Source organism: Fringilla coelebs, assembly GCF_963513975.1.
Source record: "Fringilla coelebs genome assembly, chromosome: 3".
In the NCBI taxonomy this organism is placed as follows: domain Eukaryota; kingdom Metazoa; phylum Chordata; class Aves; order Passeriformes; family Fringillidae; genus Fringilla; species Fringilla coelebs.
The window spans coordinates 109,213,480-109,234,348 of record NC_140030.1 but is presented as its reverse complement, the minus strand read 5'-3'; the positions used below and the strand labels follow the sequence as shown (position 1 = coordinate 109,234,348).

Sequence of the window (20,869 nt, the reverse complement as noted above, 5' to 3'; positions counted from 1 at the left end):
ACACCTGACCTGGGAGACATGTACAGAGTCAGCAAGGGCTTCCCAGCCCCCAGTTCTCACTGCTTCTTATCCTCAACCCTGCTGTTAAAATTGAGAGACCACTCCTGGCACAGCAGTTCATTGGGCATGTTGCTGTGGCTTAGACACAGATTTTCCATGTGGTTTGGTTACTGGCCATCCCAGCATCACTGCAGACACCTGGGGGACCCAGGCCCTCCAGCTGCACTGGCAGCGTGACATCGGATCCATAGGGACCTGTGACCTCCTGGAGAGTCAGGAGGGATGACCCTGGGGCATCACAAACAACACTGGATAGCTCTGTTTGGGTAACTCAGCTGAACTCTGTTCAGCCTCCTTTATGACAGAGAGCACACACATGACATACCATGTTCATTGTCAATAAAAGAACACCAATATTGGATGTTCATGCTCAAACTGTAGCATTTAGCTTCAGCCACTTAAATCAATCACTCAGACAAAAATGTAAAAATTTCCTCCAAATCTCACATTGCAGTGGGATGATCAGATAGCTTGAAGCTATTTTTTCCAGCTGTATTCCTGTCACAGTTTTATACATTTCTACAACCTGTTGCTAGGCTACAGAAACCTTTAGTATTTCCACACCTAAGCTAGTACCTTTCACTAGCTTCTCTTACTTCTTTCTTAGAAAATTATTTTAGGAATTTTACACGAAGTTTCTGGAGTGGCTTTAAAAAATATCATCCCTTTTCAGGTAATCAGCAGGCAATCAGAGTGGCAGCAAAATAAGTCTAATCATATTCTAGCAATTTGGAATAACAAAATCAATTCCTCTCTCTGATAGTCCTTTCTGCTCTCCACTACATGCTGCTTTGGATGGCTCATCCTGGATCTGAAAAGCAAGGTGAGCCATGCTTTGATTCCTTTCCCAAAACCATTTTCTTTTTAAAAAGCCCATTTGTTTCACTGCTGTTCAGGTTTTAGAATCAGCACTGAAGTAGCTTTTTAAAAGCTGCTCTTTAAATCAACTGCAAAAATGGGCTTGATGCAGAAATTCCCAAGGAAAAAGGTAGAATCTATGTGAAAGAGGATCTTGCCTAGGTGGAAAGTCCTCTCTGGCTTTTAAAGACATTAATCTAGTCCTTTTCTTGTCTCAAGTCAGGCTCTCCAGTAAGAGAAACACCCCCATGTTTGTATCCTGAGAAAATCTCCCATGTAACCCCGGTGTGGGGAGTGCTTCCCCATGCCCTGTTCCAAGACAGCTCTCACAGCTGCAGGACTTGCTATTTTCTAGCAGCACAGAGCATCTCATTCACAATACTTCCTGCTCTTCTAGAAATCAACTGAATTTCCCTGCCAGACTGCCATCATCTGTATGCACTTGCAGCACCATACTGCAGGGAGCATAGAAGGCTGAAAGCATGAAACGCTGCTAATACTGTCCTGTGTCCTCTGCATGGAAACCAGGGGTCTTTGGAGAAAGCCAAATACCAGGAAGTGTGGAAAGGAACACCCAAGAGGTTTAGTTAGTTCTGTGACTGCTCCTGGTTTTCTCTCCAGCTAAACCTGGTGTGTACTGTGCCTCCAGAACCAGCTACCCTAAACAGGAACATTTTTTCAAACAAACAGAGAGAACAAAACACAAAAAGTTCCATTATTTAACTTACACGATCATACGGGTCAAGTTCTACATCCAAGGGCACGGGGATTCCAGGCTTGAAAATGTGCAAGTAGTTATAACCTCCAGGAAGAACACCACCTGCCATAAATGAAAATATGAGATTTGTTAAGTCATTAACAATGAAGAAAATAATGTATTTAGTAATTATTGAAATAATGTATTATAATTTGTTTGTCCTCCTTCTGCCATTATCTTTTTCCAGTACATAAGGAGCCTTGAATGCTGTACTGCCATGAGATGGCACCTGAGGTGAGATAGATCTGCCTGTACTATAGAAGAGCAAAAATACCTGAGAGGGGATAGAAGTGTGACAGAAATCCAGCTAGACATACCTTGAACTTTACACCTGCTGTATATGGGGATGAGTCTGTCTGAGCCTTCTGGTGGCCTGGATCTGGGCTGAGGGGCTGAATCAAAGAGAGTCAGCATGGAAGCAGCAAGCTCAAAGCCAATCTCCTTGGAGTTGAAGTTGCTGTGTGTTAATTCATCCCTATAGTATCTCCTGGAGAACTTTGTTAGAGGACCTGCAGCCCTGATGCTGGCATCATTGGTGTGGAATTCGGTATCAATCACGACTCTTCCATCAAAAACAAGGCAAGCATCACTGACAGCCTTAAAGATGTCATAATCCAGTGTCCTGTAGGCAAAGCTAAAAAATGCCTAAAAAGAGATGTAAATAAGTGAAAATAATTGTATATTACTTATTGGCTTCTTTCATAAATTAAGACCCAGACCTTATTCTGAATGTTATTTTACAAAACAAGAATGTGAAATACAGTGTGATTTTAGCCACACAGTCACAGCAGAGATCCTTCTGATCCAGCATTTACAACTACCAAAGTTAAGACTAAGACAGCAGAAAGGAGAATTACTAAACTAGACTCATCTCCTTCTGGTTATTAGATAGTTTAAAAACACCAACATTTGCCACATCAAACAGCCTGAGCGGCTCTGCATATTTTCTGTGTTAGTCCAAGCATGGAACATAGACATGAATCTTTTGTGAGGTTTGTTTTCTTTCAAGTGCTCAAGCCAACCTGAAACCCCCAGGAACAGAAAAGCACCAATGTATTTAGGATTTAGCAAGATAATTGTGCATTACAAGTGTTTTCCCAACAGTTGAGCCTGTTTACCAACAAACTGAATTACTTTGGCTAACCAGCACAGGGACAGTCAATGAATTGAAAGATCAGAAATTAAACTTGTTCAGAAAGAAATGTCATCCTCATTCCAGCTATAGCAGCAAAATTTCAGTCAGTGGAAGCTGCAGAGGCCAAGGACCCTAAATCCATAAAAACCTGCTCTAAGTCTCAAAGAAAAAAAAAAAATCAAGTGATAATTCTCTCCTTTTGTTTTCTCATGGCATGAGCACAGTCCCTGTCCTGGGGCACGAGGAAGCAGAGCTCCTCTCCCCCCACAGAAGCTGGGACAGCATGACCAGCACTGCAAAGCAGGTGGTGCTGGGAGCAGACAGCAGATGGGAGAGAAGCAACAACCATGAGCAGCATCCTCAAAGCTTTCTCTGACAAAGGATAAACTGAGAGCTGGCAGAACATCATCCCTGAATGAGTTTAAGTCAGGAGTGCCCAATGGCCACAGAGGGGTGAAAGGAATAAGAATGACAAGGCTGAGAGATGTTTTGAGCAAGACCACAGGCTGCAACGGGCCCAGATGAAGACACTGTCCCATACCTCAAAGGGTTTGTGAAGTCCCAGAGCCCTCACACAGAGCTTTTCCCATGTCAGTGAAACTCAATACTGCGTGTGCCCTCAGCTTTTAAAACCATCAGATAACAAGTTGCTGCCCCTCCAGCAAGAAAAATTCCTTTGCTGGCTGAGGAAAGGGTGAAAGGGTCTCAGATGAGATTTTCCCTTGCTGCCTTCATTCTGAACAGCCAAAGACTTAATTGTGCCAGGCCAGAGCAGCATTTGTAATCTGTCCTTCCCTTAGCACCAGCTCAGGACAAATCTGTGACTGGGGTAAAGTTGTTATGCAGTTGTACCCCCAAAGGGCTTTCTTGGGGACTAAGGGCAAGTGTCAGATACTCGACTGCCTGAAAGAAAAGGCAGAGGGAGCTGGAAATTTTAGCAGCACTGGCATAAGCAGAGATGCAGCAGTGAAGGAGACAGAGCCCCTGGGCTTGCTCATAGATAAACTAAGTGATTAACTATGCACAGTTAAGGGAATTCTGGCCATCTTAGGGAGCCAAAAATCAAGGAAGCTCTGCCCATGAGGGCAAGAGGACCACACAGCCTCACATTCTGCTGGCTGACAGGCAGAACAGTGTCACTAGAGGGGAGGGCTGCAACCTCCAGGTGGGAGCCATCTGTCAGCCTGGGCAGGAGGTAGGGAAGAGGGAGGCTGCTGCTTTAGGGAAAGAAGAGATTTTCTCCTGTTGTTTTTATCCTGCAGGACTCAACAAATTAAGTCCCCAAGAACTGCCAATCAACAGTTGATACTGCTGAAATCCCAAAAGGCCCAGAGCTGCTGCAGAGACAATTCCTGCAGAGCCTGGTCTCTCATGAATGCAGCTGCCTTCCTGGTGGAGCTGCTCTCCAGAGCCCGCTCCTCCTCTGAGTCCAGCCTCCCACATGGCTGGAGGCAGACACAGGAGCCTTGCACGGCAGCTGAACTGGTTTTGGAGAATACAAAGCCCTTGACATAACAAGCAATTGAGGTCTTTCACCCTAGAGACTGTGAAAGAGAGACCTCCACAAGGAAGGACCGTGGATGGAGGAAGGAGGAGCATGGGGCACAAATGGGCAAGAGTAAGAAACCCCAAGGCAAGAAGCATCTGAAGGAACAGTGTAGGCCATGCAGACAAGGTGGTGGGGAAAAGGAGGGGGCTGGAGGGGAGCTGGTCAGTGGATACCAAGTTGCAAAAACAAGAATCACATTGAGACCTTTGTGGAAGGATTAAAATAGAGAGATTTCAAGGAAAAAGGAGAGAACTTAAAAAGCTGCATACAGGGAGAGAGTAAGAGGGAACATCACTACTGATATGGAGACCAAAGTCAGGAGACAGCTATGGATAAAAGTGCTGAGTGAGGTCTTCACGCCCAAAGGGCCTTAACCATCCCCATGTGAAAAAGAAAAGGGCTGCAGAGCAGGGGGGCCAGCAAGGGACCCCGACACCTGGGGAGCTCTCTGGGACAGGCACAAGGCTCACCCTCTCCACAGTTAACCCCAACAGCCACACAGAGGAGGGCAAGCACAGCAGGGAGTGTAGAGGGTCTTGGTGGCTCCCTACAGATGCAGGTTTTGAAGTGACTCATTCCTGTGGATTAGCCCAATAAAGGAAAACAGAACCACACTGACCCTTAGGAAAGGCTAGAACCTGCCCCCAGCCTCAGAGCAGAGCCACAGCTGTGAACATGCCACCAGCTTCCATAAGATATTGGTACTGGAAGTGGAAAAAAAAACTGCAATCATTGATGTAGAGGGAAAGGAAATATATTTTCATTAAGTTACATGCTATCCCAGTGTTTTTGGCTTCTACTATGACAATTAAATGCACATAACTATAGACAGGAGTAACTGCACATTTAAATAAGAAAAGAATTTCTAGAATTACTTTGAAAATGAATTAAGACTATTTGTCACTCAGCAGTCACAATTACTTGTGTGTCAGGTGACTTAAATACATTTTAATCCAAATCAGTCAGGTCATTAACAACAGGGTTATTTGGATTTAAAAAAAAAATAATCATTGAGACTAACAAGCAAACGTTCAGTCTCCTAGAGACAATGAGGAAATAGATAAATCTGTGAGGGAGCAGATAAATGTGATGGCTTTTTATTGGCATTTACCAATATAGCTGGACAGGATGTGCCTGAGCTTGTCTGGCCCTTGCTGCTGAACCAAATAGTGGCAACTGTGGTGTTTTACCCCAGAGACACTTTTGGCTAGCTGGATGCTGCAGCTGGGCACTTGGAGACAAGTCCAGGCATGCAGGAGCTCTGGTGGTGGTGGTGGGATGGAGCCTCCTCCTTCAAGAGGGTCTGCTCCTCAGGTTTCCCTCTGGTGGAGAAGCTTTAAGGCAATGGTGAAGGAAAGGAGTCTGTTCTGATGGAAGGTTTCAATCCAGAGCTTTATTCTGGCCCACAGGCCTCTGAATCCAGCAACAGCTCTGACAAAAAAACCTCTTGGTTGCTGTTCTTTTAAACCCTGGGGAGGAGGGGGAGGGAAGGGGTAGGAATCCCACCAACCAGGTACAGGAGGGGAGGTCTCAAGGGACAAAGAACACCTGGATGGCCCAGTTCCCCCCCAGGGGTAGAGGATATCCTTTGAATGTACCAATCACTCAACACCCTTCTGGAATTCTAGGACTGACAGACAGTAGGGGTCAGGGAGGGGAAAGGAGAGGTGACTGATACACCTGGGAGGGAATCTTCAGGGGAGGGACCCGAGGTTCTGAGGAAAACCCTGAAATCACAACGCAACGGCTTTTGAGTTAAAAACCATCCTGAAGGAAAAGCGTGGGAAGCACGTACTTACAGAGCACTGCAGGTGGAGGAGGCTGGAGGCAGTGGTGAAGGCAGCCCAGGTGATGAGGCCACGGTGCCCATGGCCCCACTGTGCCAGGATGCTGTCGGGGTGCACGATCACGCCCGCCCCTGCCAGGGCCTCCCCCACCGCGAGCTCCAGGGCGGCCTCGGGCAGGCAGGGGCTGGCAGAGCCCAGCGGAGCCCGCACAAGATGGATGCGGGAACCATCAATCCCAAAGGATAAGAGAGCTTCTACCGTGGTGTACGTGTCAATTGTATTCCCATAGACAATGATGTTCCCTAAGAGGAAAAAAAAGGGCGAAAGATTTCTAAGACATACAATGAAAACCTTATTAGTATAACTCAGATGATAATAACGTGGAATTGCACTCTTTGACCCTCTTGTTTCTCTGATGCTATGAAGCAAACAATGTTACCTAGCAACAGCAGCTAAGATAATTTAGTGAAAAATCTGTACAAAACATCCCACAAAGTAGGCAAGTACTTAACACAGAAGTATGATATTCATCCTGACCCCATAATCTGAATTATTTTGATTGAAAAGCCTCTCAGGGCAAATAAATAAATAAATAACCATTTTTATTTTGTTCTCCCTCTCTCCCTAATTTTGCTCAAAGGACTGCTGAAGGGGGGAGCGGTCAGAATCAAATTCAATACAGCATTCAGAAAACCCCCACAAACCATGGAAAGGCCAAATTATAGAAACCTAGCCCTTGTGCCACATGGAGGCCACCAGTGCTGCCACTCCCTTCTGCCAAAGCCTGATTTCCAGAGGATGGCGATGGCCCCGCAGAGGTACCTGTCCCTGGTGGTGAGGAGAGCACGGCACAACTCTGAAGGCAGCTGCTCATGGCACAGTGCCCAGCCCAGAGCCAGTTCCATCCCTGCTCACTGCTGGGAGCTCAGCAAGCTGCAGGCAGCCATCCATCCAAGCAGCTGCATGTAGGAACTGCTGCTCCTTCTGCAGAGCATCAGCACCAGCACAGAAACAACTCCTGAATCCAGCTCCATCCTCCTGCTCTGGGCAAAGGGAGCTCAGACCTGATCAATCCCTCCTGCCTGGCACTGCACAGCTGCAGGCCAGGGCCCTGCTCATTCTTGTCCTCAACTGCTGCCACTTCAAACGGTACAGTCAGAGCTGAGCAGGAACATGAGGAGGGGAGGGTCTGTTCTGTGTGAGCACGACTGGGCTCTCTAGCCTAAGGGCAAAAGCCCTCCTGACAATAAGAGAGGCAGAGCTGGGGCACAGCAGAGCAGCTGTGTGTTTTATCTCAGGATGGTTTCATATAGAACACAGACATTCCTCTGAGCAAGACTGAGATGTGCTCCTCTCCCCTTCATTCCCTCTGCCCTCTTCTTGGAACAGGAAGCATTTGTCTGTTGTGTGATCCACTAAGCCTTTAAGCAACCCAGGCAAAATGGAACTCCTCTCCTGGGGCTAAGGACCCTCATCTGAGGGCCAGAGCCCAGCCCTGCAAGCTCTCTGTGCACCACACACTCCACAGCCATGCCACACTCAGCTGCCCCAGCCCTGAGCAAGAGGGAGGCAGGAACACCTCCACCTGCCTGCCTGTGCCCACATCAGCTCCTATGTTTCAGATGTGTCCTGTCAGTACAAGGATGCCCAAAAACCACTTTCCCAGTGCTTTCATGTTTCATACTTGGGCAGTGCTGCAACCAACCAACATTTGTCTCAGCGCTGGCATTTCTATCTTGCCACAAGTGACAGCATCCCCAATGCCCTGAATTGTATTATTTCATGGTCTAAGCTAATCTCACTGGACCATGTTTTACTGCATGAGATGCAGGGCAATACTAATCTGAGCATGCACACAGCCCCAGCTCCCAGGAATATTAATGATAAAAATGTTAACAGATGTTCCACTATTCCCCTTTGACTACATGGTTATTTCATTCGTCCCCATCAGTTTGGCTACTTGTAGGTGCCAAAGAAACATCTCTCTTCATAGCTGCCAGAGAAAAGACTTGCCCCATGAGGACACTGCGCACCAATGACAGAAAATATGTTTCTACTGTTCACAGCAATGACCCAAGCGATGGAACCATTTTACCTGCAAATGTACCAACTTGAAAACATAAGAAGAAAGAGATCTTACTACTTCCATAAATATCATATAGAATTCAGGAATGCTCCAGTGTGTCCATCACTGGCCTGACTTCCCAAGCCAGAAGAATCTATCCCATAGCTTGTGCCTGCCAGGACACCTGTCTGCAGCTACACTGGCCTCAGGAGAGGCCTGATTGTTTTTCCCTGCCATAGCTGGGTGTAATGCAAGAAGCAGCCCAGCAGAACCTGTGGGTAAAGACCAGCTTTGCTATACTCATTTTTATTAACTCCATGTGCTGACAGTGCAGGCCACGATGTGGTGTGCAGGTGCCGACAGCCTCATGGTACATTTACATGTTTTCAGCTTGCAGAGGTGAAACGTATGAGGAGTGAAGAGGATGCTGGGGCTGGAAAAGGAGGATGAAGGCTTCCCTGAGGCACAGCCGAGAAAAGCTCCATTCTGACTGCAGGGCAAGGCTGGACTGAGACCCTTCACCCTTGGGCAGCACAGCTCCCTCAGAGAGAAGCTCAGTTCCTGCAGTAGACACTGGCATTTGGGGATGGACAGGATCAGATGAGAGTCCTACATTTCTCAAGGAAAATTAAAATCCTGGTTTATATGGTAATATTAAATAGAACTGCATTAGATCAGGGAAAGCAATGCTCCTTTATTGACCTCTTGTAAATCAACAATTTACTGCTTCTGCTTATTACAATATTAGTGGCTTTTTGGATGACAGTGCTAGTAGTCTAGGAACTGCAGATATTCATTATGGACTGAAATTATGTCCACTGAACAGAGAGCAGTTCCTCAGGATGCTTTTATTATTTAACTACATGAAAATGTATGTATCTGTGAGTAAACATAATAACCTTCTACAGAAAAAACAGCCATAAATAAAGATCATTACAGTAGTTTTATCGTTTATTACCTGAATGTCAGCGTCCTGCTGCAGAGCAGACTCATTAATTTTCCACAAGTAAGAAGCACAACATTTCAGTGACCCTAATGTGACCTGAATCGTTGCAGTTTGCAAAAGCTAAAGGAGAATCCCAGTATGAGCTAAAGCATTGGTAGCCCCAGTCAGTGATTCATGCACTGGAATTTTAATGCAAGAGTATTCCTACAAACACACTTTTAATAAGGCAGTAAACTATGCTTAGGTGAAGAGAAAAAAAATAATCGCTTCATTTTGGGCCATTAAAGCAGTTTTGTTCCTTACTTTACTTCCATCCTACTTTTATTTTCATGGAAAGTGCAGAGCTAATAGGAGATGAATTTCAATTAGTCCCAATTACAGCTGTAATAGGTTCCATGCATTAGGTGGTTGGGTTTCATCAGTAAATCACAGTGGCAGCTGTGGGGCCAATGCTTGCCCTGCTCCCAGGCCCTCAGCAGCAGAGAGCCCTCCCAGAGCCCTGGCACAACTGTCAAAACTGAAGGAAGGAAGGATGTCTGTAAGAAACACAGCTGGAAGAAGAAGCAGGGTGAGGAATAAGAGAAACTGAGATCAGTGGAGGAAGACCTCTCCAGCTGGGCACTCTGCACAGCAGTAGAGAACGTGAAGTAGGGAAGAGCAAGGAGAGGGAACTGAAGCCAGAGCAGGGGAAAAGGGGAAGGTGTCACATCTCTCCTAGACCACATCTTCAAAAGTGCCTCCAGACCAACATCATGGTGCTGTGAATTTACCTTCTTTACACATGAAGCCAGGCCAGGGCCTCATTAAGGGATGCAGCTCCACCTTGCAGCCAAGGCCAGTAGCAATAACAAAGTGAAGATGAACATCCCATGACTCCAGCACTGCTGCTGGAGCAGGAGCACCCATGCCAAGGCAGGTGATACAACATGATTGTGCCATTTGCTGCAGAGTGACTGATCCTCCTGGCACTGTGCAACCCAGCCCACAGCTGCTCCCATGCACAATCCTGCACAGGGGCACTGGAGCACATTCCAGGACTGGGCACACAGGGAATTGCAGGAAGGACTAGCAGCAGCAAACAGGAAAAGCTAACACCCTCATCTGTCTATGCAAATTCAGCTGCTGTAGCAGCTGGATACCAGGGAAGGCTATGTGGGCAGGGCTGGTACCAGCTGGAGTGCAGGTGGAGCTGGCCAAGAAACGCTGAACCCCGTGCTGATCACAGCAAGACCTGGAGGATGATAAAGGAATTCCCAATGCCTTTAGAACTTCCCTAAAGAACTGCCAAGCAGGTGTGAACCTTGCACCATACCAAAACACTGCCAATTCTGATCACGCTCCACAAACAAGGCAAGTAAAACACATCTTCAGGAAAGTCCTGCTCTTGCACTCTGCCAGCAGGAATTCCCCACAAAGACAACTTTCCTGCTCTGAACCATCCTGACTCAGAGCCAGCAGGAACTGACATTTCATCAACTCATTGACTCTTTGGTCTGTTTTTCTAGCTCAAAGTTGACTCAGAAACCTGGATGGTCCCAGGTATTTTCCACAGTGCACATACAGCGGATGAACTAGTGAACATACAAACACAGCACACACAACAAGGCTGAGGAAATACAGGGATGGTGCACATCAGCATAAACGTCTGATTTTAAGGGTTAAAAAGTACCAGGAACTTGCAGTTCTATGTGAAAATCTGTCACTGATGCAACTGTATACAATGCTGACAGACACTCCTAATTTAGACTTATTTTCTTTGTGCTATGCCACAAATCTAGATATTTTTCTATACAGTAGAAAACCACATCCACTAATTAAATTATTATTTCACTGGCAAATTAATGACACCAGACAGATTTGCATTTGGGACTCATTTGGTTTTCTATAATAACTGTAGATAATTAATCTATCTCAAACCTTTCTTTCCCAGCTAAACATGCTGGGTATCAAAAATAACGAAAAATTCTAAATTAATCTGGAAAACAAAGCACAGCAGATGAAAGACTGTTAGAATACATCAGGCACCAATTATGCCAGGGAATAAAGGAAGTAATAAGCCTAGGAAACATTTCTGTATGTGTGTGTGCTTACCTGTGGATCTGATGAGGTTTTCCTGCACCCAGAGTGCTGCCTCCAAGCAGTCCTGGGCGTCATTGAGAGTGAAGTGATTGGCAGGGACTTTCTCCGTGTATCTCTGTGGCCACTGGCTCGTGACTTCACTGATATATTCTCCCATGGGAGCCAACGCCTGGAGAAATGAGTTGGTGAGTGGATATGGCACAGATCTTGGAGATGTTAAAACACAATGACACTGCTCTCACTTTGGCTACCCAAGGGCTGCTGTTCCGGCACATTCCAACCCTTTGTCACACTCAGCAGCAGCAAACACACCCACGGCCACAGAGAACAAGGAGCGTACACGTGTGCATGTGTTCTCTGTGGGATGTGGGTGACCACTTCAAACAGCCTGCCAGTGCAAGTGCACATGGCAAATGCCAGGGACTGCACAGCAAACAGCAGAGATGTCCCAACAAACAGCAGGGGATATCAGAAGCTTTCTGAATAACAGATCACTTTTAATGCCTCTGCCTCCACCTTTTGTTAGCAAAAAATCAACCTTCACCAATGACAGATTTTGTCCCAGAGAAAGGGATCAAAACCTGCTTGATAGCTCAAATGTGAAGATTCAGTAACATGTTCACTGTGTAATGCTGCTTTACAATAAACTCAGTTTGAGTTGTACAAAGCAAAAAGGGAATCTTGTCTCTGACTTCCTCAGCACCACTGAGCCACATCCTGAACACTGTTCTCACTGCCAACCAGATCAACTGAAATACTGCTGGGTCATATAATACCAGGCATGACACCAAAAGATCTTAACAAATAAATCTCTAAATCATAACATATAACGTTTTACTAAGCATTAATTTGACTGCTTACCTAATAAGGAAACACTTACAGAAAGGATGGACTAGAGCTCTGTGTAATAAAACAGAAGCCACTCATTTCTTATCCTTTTGTATAGCTTGAAAGTGAGAAAAGATGATAATGATGGAATTTCTCCTCAAAAGCAGATAAAGCTTGCCTTTTCCCTTGATATCTTTACCTTTCTCCCTCACTGCAGTTACTTGCCATAAATTATTTTGCAACTCAGAGTCACCTCCAAACACCTTTTCCTAGGAGCACTTTTGTTTCATCCCTGCTGAGCAGTGCCCATGGGCTGCTGTTTAAGTGTGCCTCTGCTCTGAGAAGGGATCACAGACCACACAGCCTGCTACACACAGGCAGCCAGACACTACTGTGCGATGTGGTACAGCACTGCAAAGCTGCACACATTGCTCACATCCATCTCCTGATTTTAAAGGCAAAATGCCTTGCTCACAACTTCTACCCCAAACCACCCAGATAAGGCAAAGCCCTGCAACAAAGGGGCTGTATCAAGCTGCCTGTTTGGTTATGGGGCCTGATGGCCTCATGGGGATACAGGAGGCAGAAGCCACCCTGCCCAGGGAGTCTGAGTGGAAGCTGACCCTGTGGGGCTGGAGCTCAACTTGATTCCAACATCTTACATGCAGCTAAGGGTCTCCTTCAATCTCACTGGAAACTCACTGTGTGCTACAATACCGGACAGCACCATGGATGTGCCTAGGCATTGTCATCATGTGAGATGAGTAATTAATTTGATAAGAAATTCTCTCCATTTCCAAAACTAGGTCAAATGGTGTTAGACCAGCTGGAGTTCAGTCTCCTGTGGCTGGGACCACATGTCAGTTGAGCCTGCTCCTTAGCAGGTTTAATGGTTATGGTGGCAAAAACACTGGCAGCTTTGCCTCCTGCCCAACCCTGAGCAGTAAAACTGCTGGTGGGAAACTGTCCACCTTCCTCTCTTCTAGCTTCAGCAGCAGCACCAACACAGCCCTACAACCTGCTGCACGACAGGGCTGCCAACTGCTGGTGCTACCCTGCCTAATCACAGGAACACCACTCACTGCAGAAAACCTGGGAATACTGTGCTGTTCACTCTGCACACAGCTCACCTGGTAGCTCTGTCCTGTGCACAGAACCAGGTAGTCATATGGCACTTTCTCCTTGGAAACAACAACATATTTGGCACTGCGGTTTATGCTCGTCATTTTACCAACCACAACATTAACCCAGGAACAAAGTGACATCTGTGCATAATCTTCATCATTAAAACAGTGGCTGCAAAGAAAAAATATCTGTAAGTGACATTTCGGCAGCTGACAGCAGGCATTAATTAGACATCTGGTGAGCTCAGCCCAGGCCCCCAGTGGTTCCGCCTGCTCCCTTGCTGTGAGTTTACTGCAGTCTATGGTAAAAGATTAGGCATTAGGAAATACTCAGTTACAAATTGACAGCTTTCTGCTGAACCCAAACAAGGCCTTCCAGCACTGGGCCTTACAATCACGTCATTTAGGAACAAAATCAGAAATCTATGCTTTACTCTGATTTTCCTTTGCAGGCTGATGGGAGGTAGAAGCTTTTGAACCTGCAAAGAAAATAATTCAACAGTCCAACTGTTTCTCCAAGACAAGACTTCTTTTCTTTATTCAGCTTTTCCTCAACTTTCCTTCCTTTGCTGTTCAACTTCACCAGTCATAGCTAAGGTGAGACACAAATGCAGGGAATGCACCCTACCATTTTAGCATCTGTATTCCAAAGTATTAGTCCATAAAGTTTAAAAATAAATAGAAAACTAGGAAAATGGTTGTCAGAGCTAGGAGTACAAGGCAGAGATCTCAAGTCTCCTATTTGTGGCCCTTTTCCAAAAGAGCTTTCCCACAATAATGCAAGAATGTCAAATACCAAAAGCACACTAAACTGGTCCTGAGTGGTGTGCATGGAACACACATCACAAGCAAGGTGCTCTAACAGTGTGAATTCCACATCAGTACCCTAAGAATCACGTGTTGGCTTTGACGGTCTCAGACAAGGTTTGCTCTTCTCGTGTTTTAGAGGTGTTACAGCCTGTTCCAAGCAAAAAAGCATTGAATATCCCTATGCGTGACAGAAGTATAAAAGATCTGGAAGCTGCTATTTAAAAAAGCCATTTTTAAAGCAAAATCAAAATTGAACAAAACTTCTTTTAAAGCCTCAGCAATGAAAACTACAATTATTTCCAAAGGTTCAGAATGTGCCTCCACCAAGGATGTCCAACTAAGTAAATACCAAGACACTTATTACTGCATTTGTACCACCCTCTGCTTAGAGAGGGCAAGGACAAAGATTCCTGAAGATAAAATACTTCCCTACAGATGTGCAACAGACACATCACTATAAAACATGAGGAGAACATTCCCAACTAGGTCCATCATGACCCCTGAATGCCACTGAGCCTGGCAATGGCCCAGCATGAAAATGCACAAGAGGTTGCTGGCCACTGTGCAGATCCAGCTGGGCTCAGCTCCATCCCTCCTCAACACTGAAAACCTGCACCAGGCAAAGCCTGTTCAGTTAGGTTCTTTCAGAAAAACTGGACAAACACATTTATAGCTTAGTAGAGCAACAAAGCCACAGGATCTAGGAAAAAAAGAATGCAACAGGTTTAAAACACGGGAAAAAAAAGGAATGGCTGGTGTCACACAGGTGTCTGGTTTGTGAGACCAGAGCAGCTCTGCAAGAAGAAACACTGTGAACAAACTACGTGAAAGAAGCTGAGTCTCACCCCTGCCAGGACCTCAGGAGGGGAATGGCCAGTACAGAGACTGTACTTCACCTGGGCTTCACCCAGGCTGTCAGCTCAAGTCAGCACAGAAAATATATGGCCATTTAGAGGCCCAAAAACTTCACTTTCTATGTAGACTTAGCGAATATTTTTCATCACTTTCTCCCACAGGCCACAAAGTGAATTAACAGAAGGGGCACAGCCTTCAAATGCTTAAGTATTTGATGCTTTTCTGTGGCATCAGCAGCTGCAGCAGAGAGTGCAGGCAGAGACCAGCACTGACAGCTGCTGCTTTGCCATTAATACCAGGACACACATCCCAACACAGGACTCCTGGTTCCATGTTAATCATTGCTGCTAAACTCCCAAAACTGGCATTCAGGGTGCCACAGGAACACATACAGTTGATTTCACAACCTGGGGAATTTTAGGGTTGAATTGCCAGGCTTTCTGTGATGCTCTGCATCCTCTGTGCTCAGAGATACCAGAGAGGAAAAAATAAGGGAAGAAAACCACTGACAATTCTGAACTGCAGTAATGCAGAAATCGGTAAATAAAATGGACAATAAGGACAGAGGAAGGTTTTCAAAAGCACCTCTATAATTGAGGTGCACAGCTTCCAGGAGACTGACACTCCAAAATCACAGGGATGCTTTTAGAAATCATACCCTGCAGAGTTCAATTTTCACTCTTAATCTACTTTTAGATTTTAACAGCTGAATCTGTTGAGGTGGCTCTGAACTGCAACTTTCTGTCAGGAATGATGCTTTGTTAGTACAACTCTTTTCTACAGTGAACTTAGGAAAGAGACTATGTGCATTTATGTGAGGACATAATTCCTTCATTTGCTAGATTTGCACTTGAACGTACCCCTTTCTACAGTACAAAAAGTAATACAGGCAACTACTTTTACAGAATGTCTTATCAGGGCAAAATGAGATCAGATGGTTTTAAACAGGTTCCCACCACATTATTTTCACATCTTTGTAGAGATTCCATTTGTAAGTTTCAGCAAGCAGACATGGAGCTGTTTTGTCGTTTAAAGAGCCAGTCCTTCAGTGCACTGCAGCTCATGGAGGAAAAGATTTGGTGAAATACAATGTAAATACAATACAATGTAAAGATTTGGTGAAATACAATGTAAATACAATACAAATCTAAATAACTTAGTATAAGTTTATTCCCCAGCTATTCAGAATAACTGATCCATTTTAATTCTATGCTTCTCAATGTTCAAAACAGTCATGTTCAAGTCCACAGCAACTATTTAGTCCAAAATAAAACCCAAAAATACTGTATTTAAATGAGAATTGTGTAGTGTGAATTTTAAAGAGGTAAGATATTATTGGACTAAATGAAAGCTGTTATATTTATTGGCAAACAAGGAAGCCTGAAAAGTGTTTGACAGTCCCTAGACAAGGCTCTTCCACCATTTCCCTCCAGCTGTACACAGCCCTGGTCTGGGACAGCACTGTGGCTGAGAATGAGGACAGACTGCCACAGCCCAGGGACTGGCACTTACAGCCCACGAGCAGCAGAACTTATGCAGAACAGTTCTGCCAAACTGATCAACAGCAACAACTCCCCCTGTATCCCCACCAGCCCTGATGGGCTCTGCATCCCACCACACACTGCCCAAAGTCAGTCCCTTTAATTCTCAAACACTCTTTGGTTGTTCATTATTTAGAACAAAATTCATGGAAGTTAAAAACCAAACAAGATTTAAAAAGCAAGGAGACATCTTGTGTCATTTGTCTTCAGCCTAGAGATTTAAACAATCTAAAAGCCTCAGAAAGCAGGGCCCACTGTCCAGGTATAACACAGTGGATTACTGTCCTAAGGTTACTGCTTTAGCTCTATTTCCCTGCTCATAATTCTATCAAACTCCTCTTGTAGGTGAGTGCATGCTGGATAGACAGACTGGAGCATTTTGAGGCTCTCTACGGATGTATCTAAAATTTAGAACAAGTTCACAAGAATTACAGACTGTTAAGCTTTCTGCAGGAGCTACGGAAGTGTTTAGACATGAAGTCAAACCTGTTAATTAAAAATCTTCTATACTTGGAGCTCTGTGGGTCTTTTCCTGGAAGGCCATGAATGGAAATCAAGGTCAGGTTGTTGAACTTCAGACGTGGCCTGTAGAAAGAAAAGCAAACAGCCCCAGTTGGAAGAAATTTGGAGGGCACATCCTAGGAACAGTATAGCTCAGAATTCCATGTTCAGGAGGATACAGAAAGCAATTCCTTTACATAGGATCAAAGTGTTTAGCTCTGCCCAGGTGCAGGTGTCTCTGGATACGAAGAGAAGAACAATTTCCACCACAATTTCAGCAATACCGGGGCAAGGAGGGGGACAAGACTGACAGTATGTTGAACTAAATGTGATCTGACATTTGAAAACAAGTAAATATGATGAGTGATTAAGCCTTCTAATCTTCAAGGCTTTCTGTAAGTTAAGGATGGACTGATGCAAATGGTACAAAGGAATCAGAATGTTTTTTATCAACCAATGTTAATTTGTTATTCATACATTTAAAAAATATATTCAAACAAAGTTAAAGGTCATACTTAAACCAAGGAATTTCAAGGTTATGGCTGCCCCTCTCAAAATGCATATTAATAGTTTAATTCTGGATTATGGATTATCTGTGGTAAATCTCCATGCATACTCAGGCCAAACACAAAGTAATAAATAACCTTAATGTAACAGAGTGCATATATTTATACAGATTATGGGCCTGATTCTCATTTAAATTAAGGTCACTCTGCAAAGGTGGATGTAAATAGAATTTGCTTTTCATTTATGGCCACCTTATGCTGCCTGAGTGATACAAAATGGTCTTCATGTAAATGAGAGTGAGCCTGATCCACAAAGCTGAAAGCAGAGTGTTAAAGTGATGCCATCTGCACACCGGGAATGTCGCTCGTGGGGTGTGAACAACAACTACAGGAACTTCACACACCAACAGAGCACAGCTCCTTGGCATTTATTTACGTGGGATCAATTACATAAACACCCTACACATCCTCCCAACCTCATAGCAAGGAGATTTCATTTCAGTGTGGAGCTGAAGTCATCTGTACATGCTGCACGGTCTCTGACCAACAGGTGCTCAAATCCAGGGGCTACAGTAACACTACATTTAAATACTCTTAATATTTAGGATGGAAACCTTGTGAACCAGCATCAGAAACATGGCATAATCAAAGTTCTAGGCACTATCAATGTACCTCTTTTGCATGACTGCACGATGATGCATTTTATTGATCTGATCACATACCATTTTCCTCTGCAGATGCTCTACCTCTATTGAGTCCCCACGCAGGCATCCAGGATTTCCCCAGTCATATGGTATTTGTTCCCTTCTTCCCCACTGAGTGGGAGGCTTCAATCAGACCTTTCAGTCAGTACAATTTACTAACTAATGATTTACTTCTACCTCAGTGCTCCCATGGCATCCCCATATTAATTCACGTTTCCCACTCATTCATCCTGTAGGCATCAAAATGTTGATTAGCATCTTCTTGGATGAAATGAGACAAAACGAGTCATATCTTTGATTTCCCCTTCACAGTAAGGAAAAGCCAGGCACAAAGCACAGTGGCTGGCAGCTCCCCAAGGGCAGGGTGGTTCAGGGGCAGAGCTGCAGAGCTGCTGGGGCTGGTGCCTCTCCTCTGAGTGCCGCACGCTGCCCCTGTGGCTCCGCACAGCTCCAGGCAAACAACAGCCCCATCTCCACACACAGAGGCAAACCCCTGCTGCTGCTGCTAAGTGTCAGAATTTGGTCAGTGCTTTTGTGCAAATTATCAGAATCTTTAAATAAGAACAAATGCCCTATCTTGTGTTCCAAAGGCCTGGCTCCAGAAGCATAGCTGGCACGTGTGACCCCTGGATTTAAAATACATTTACACACACACACAGGCACTTAAGGACAAGCCTGAGCACTAGAGGGGAGTTGTGGCTCCTGCTGGCACTGGCAGAGTCACCACAGGGCGACAGGTGGGGGATTTTGTGCTTTATTATTTCTAGGCTAACAAAAGGATGGCTCATTTACTACAGCTTTGGACTCCTTAGCGGTGCCTAAAAGCTCTTAACTGAAGAATAACCAAGGCCCTGGACATGGGCAGTGGTGTCAGGACAGGGACTGACTTAGATGCTGCTAATAACAATGCCCAACATGAAACAGGGCAAAGTGGAGATTCCCATTTGATGAAAAAGTCTTCAAGTTAAGAGCCTGAACCAGTCCAACATTAAACAAGTGCACCTGCATTTTAGAAGCAAATAATTCCAGCAGGGATTCACGTTGCTGTGGATACAGAGGGAAGAACAGCTCAAAGATACTGGTAAAGCAGGGAGGGATTAGAGTATCTAGGGAAATAAGTAAAAGGTGTTAGGTTTCAGCGCAGAGCTCTAGAGGACAGCAACAAAAAGGATCTGAATACTCATGTCCTCAAAATAAAACAGGGTTACCAATCTATTAAGCATAATCAAAAGGACACAGAAAAGTTTTAGTACAGTTTTTACATATGTCCTGGTGTTTGTGAATTTGTTAGAGTAGTCCCTGCTCATTTTACTGGGAATGTCTTTCTATCTGGTTTTTTTTTTTCCTTCTGTGTGTGGCATAATGATGGAGGCTTAGATGGTGGAAACTGCCTGAGCAAATAATTTAATTACTTGCTTTCATTTAACCCCTCATTATCACAAGTCAAACCACTTTTGTTACAAAAAATAAAGTGCATCAAAGCAGTCTCCACGAACCCAAGATCTCAATTTATTTGAAATTCTGCATTTTATAAGATTATTTTCCCAGTTATCAATAAAAACTAAACTAAAGGAGTGACAGAAAATAATGCTTTATCTGTCTCCTAAAGTTGGTAACTATGTGAACTGTTCTCCTGTGCACATAATCTTTAAACAATAATATCTGAAAGGATAACCTATCCAAAACTAAAGTCCTAATGACACTGTATCCTCAGCTTCTCTGTAGCAGAGCCCTTATAAAAATGGCAGCTCAAGATCATTCTGAAAATGTTAAAATAAATAAATCTCATTTCAGCACTCAACACTGAAAAGTAAGATGTGATAGTCTTGCATTAACGAAACTTGGAAATCAAAAAATTCTCAGTCCTGAAACAAAAAAGGAACACTAAACTTTTGCAGAGAGGAAAGAGCCCAGAAGCAGAGATGATGATTAGAGTCCCAACAGCCATAACCTGTGGTCAAGGCACAGGAACTTTGCATGTCCAGGCGTCACACTCACTGTAGAAGGCAGATGAAGGCAGGTCTCCTTTCCCACACAAATGTAACAATTTATCCAAAGCAGGACTTTTTTTAAAGAAAACATTTCAAGAATACAGCAGTCAGGAAGTGACTTGGAGAAGACACTTCCCCAAAAGGAAAAGGTGTACTAACAGATTTCCCAGCTCCACACCAAACTCACACAGCTTAACAAAGGTTGCCCATACAAATAACTGGAAAGAAACCCCACTCACCCAAGTTGTCCCTCTATGATAAATGTGCAACTCAGTACTGCAGCCTTGCTCGCAGCCCCTCCCCAAGCAAGGTGTTCCCATGCTGTCTCGCCGCTGAATTCCTTTGCCAGCCCCAGTGTTTTCCTTTTCCTCTGCTGCCTCTGCCTCCCCAGCCACACTTAGCTGGAGCAGCAGCAGGGTTTGTTGTTTGTATCAACACCTACCAAAAGCACCTCTTCTCAAGAACCTACTCCAAGGGCATCAATTACCTCCAGAGCAGGATTCCAGGTACACTGCTGACCAACAGTTGTTCATTTCCAAGACATCAATTACCAGTAAACAAATATTGGCCAGTTCTCCCTTGGACTGACCTTAGGAAAAAAAGTGTTTAAATTGTGAGTGAATTTGTTCAGCAAAAGAAGGGATAACAGCACAATGTTCACCAGGCTTTCCACACACCCTGGCCCATGAAAACTCTTCCTCTCTCAGCAAAATATTTCGCCATGTCCCAATTGCTTCCTCCTGGTATTAAAACAACAGGGTTCCTTCAAAAAC

General features: G+C 44.7%; 1 protein-coding gene across 1 annotated transcript in view; it reads right to left on the bottom strand.

The window, feature by feature from the left end:
- The window catches only part of CFAP61 (cilia and flagella associated protein 61), a gene marked incomplete at both ends in the record, with an annotated part of 89,583 nt that overhangs the window by 21,811 nt on the left and 46,903 nt on the right, over positions 1-20,869 (bottom strand). The window contains 6 exons of the mRNA XM_084202281.1: positions 1,647-1,738; positions 1,993-2,320; positions 6,159-6,448; positions 11,249-11,405; positions 13,195-13,360; positions 16,881-16,979. Coding sequence (XP_084058407.1) covers positions 1,647-1,738; positions 1,993-2,320; positions 6,159-6,448; positions 11,249-11,405; positions 13,195-13,360; positions 16,881-16,979 — 1,132 coding nt within the window. The remainder of the gene's footprint in view (positions 1-1,646; positions 1,739-1,992; positions 2,321-6,158; positions 6,449-11,248; positions 11,406-13,194; positions 13,361-16,880; positions 16,980-20,869) is intronic.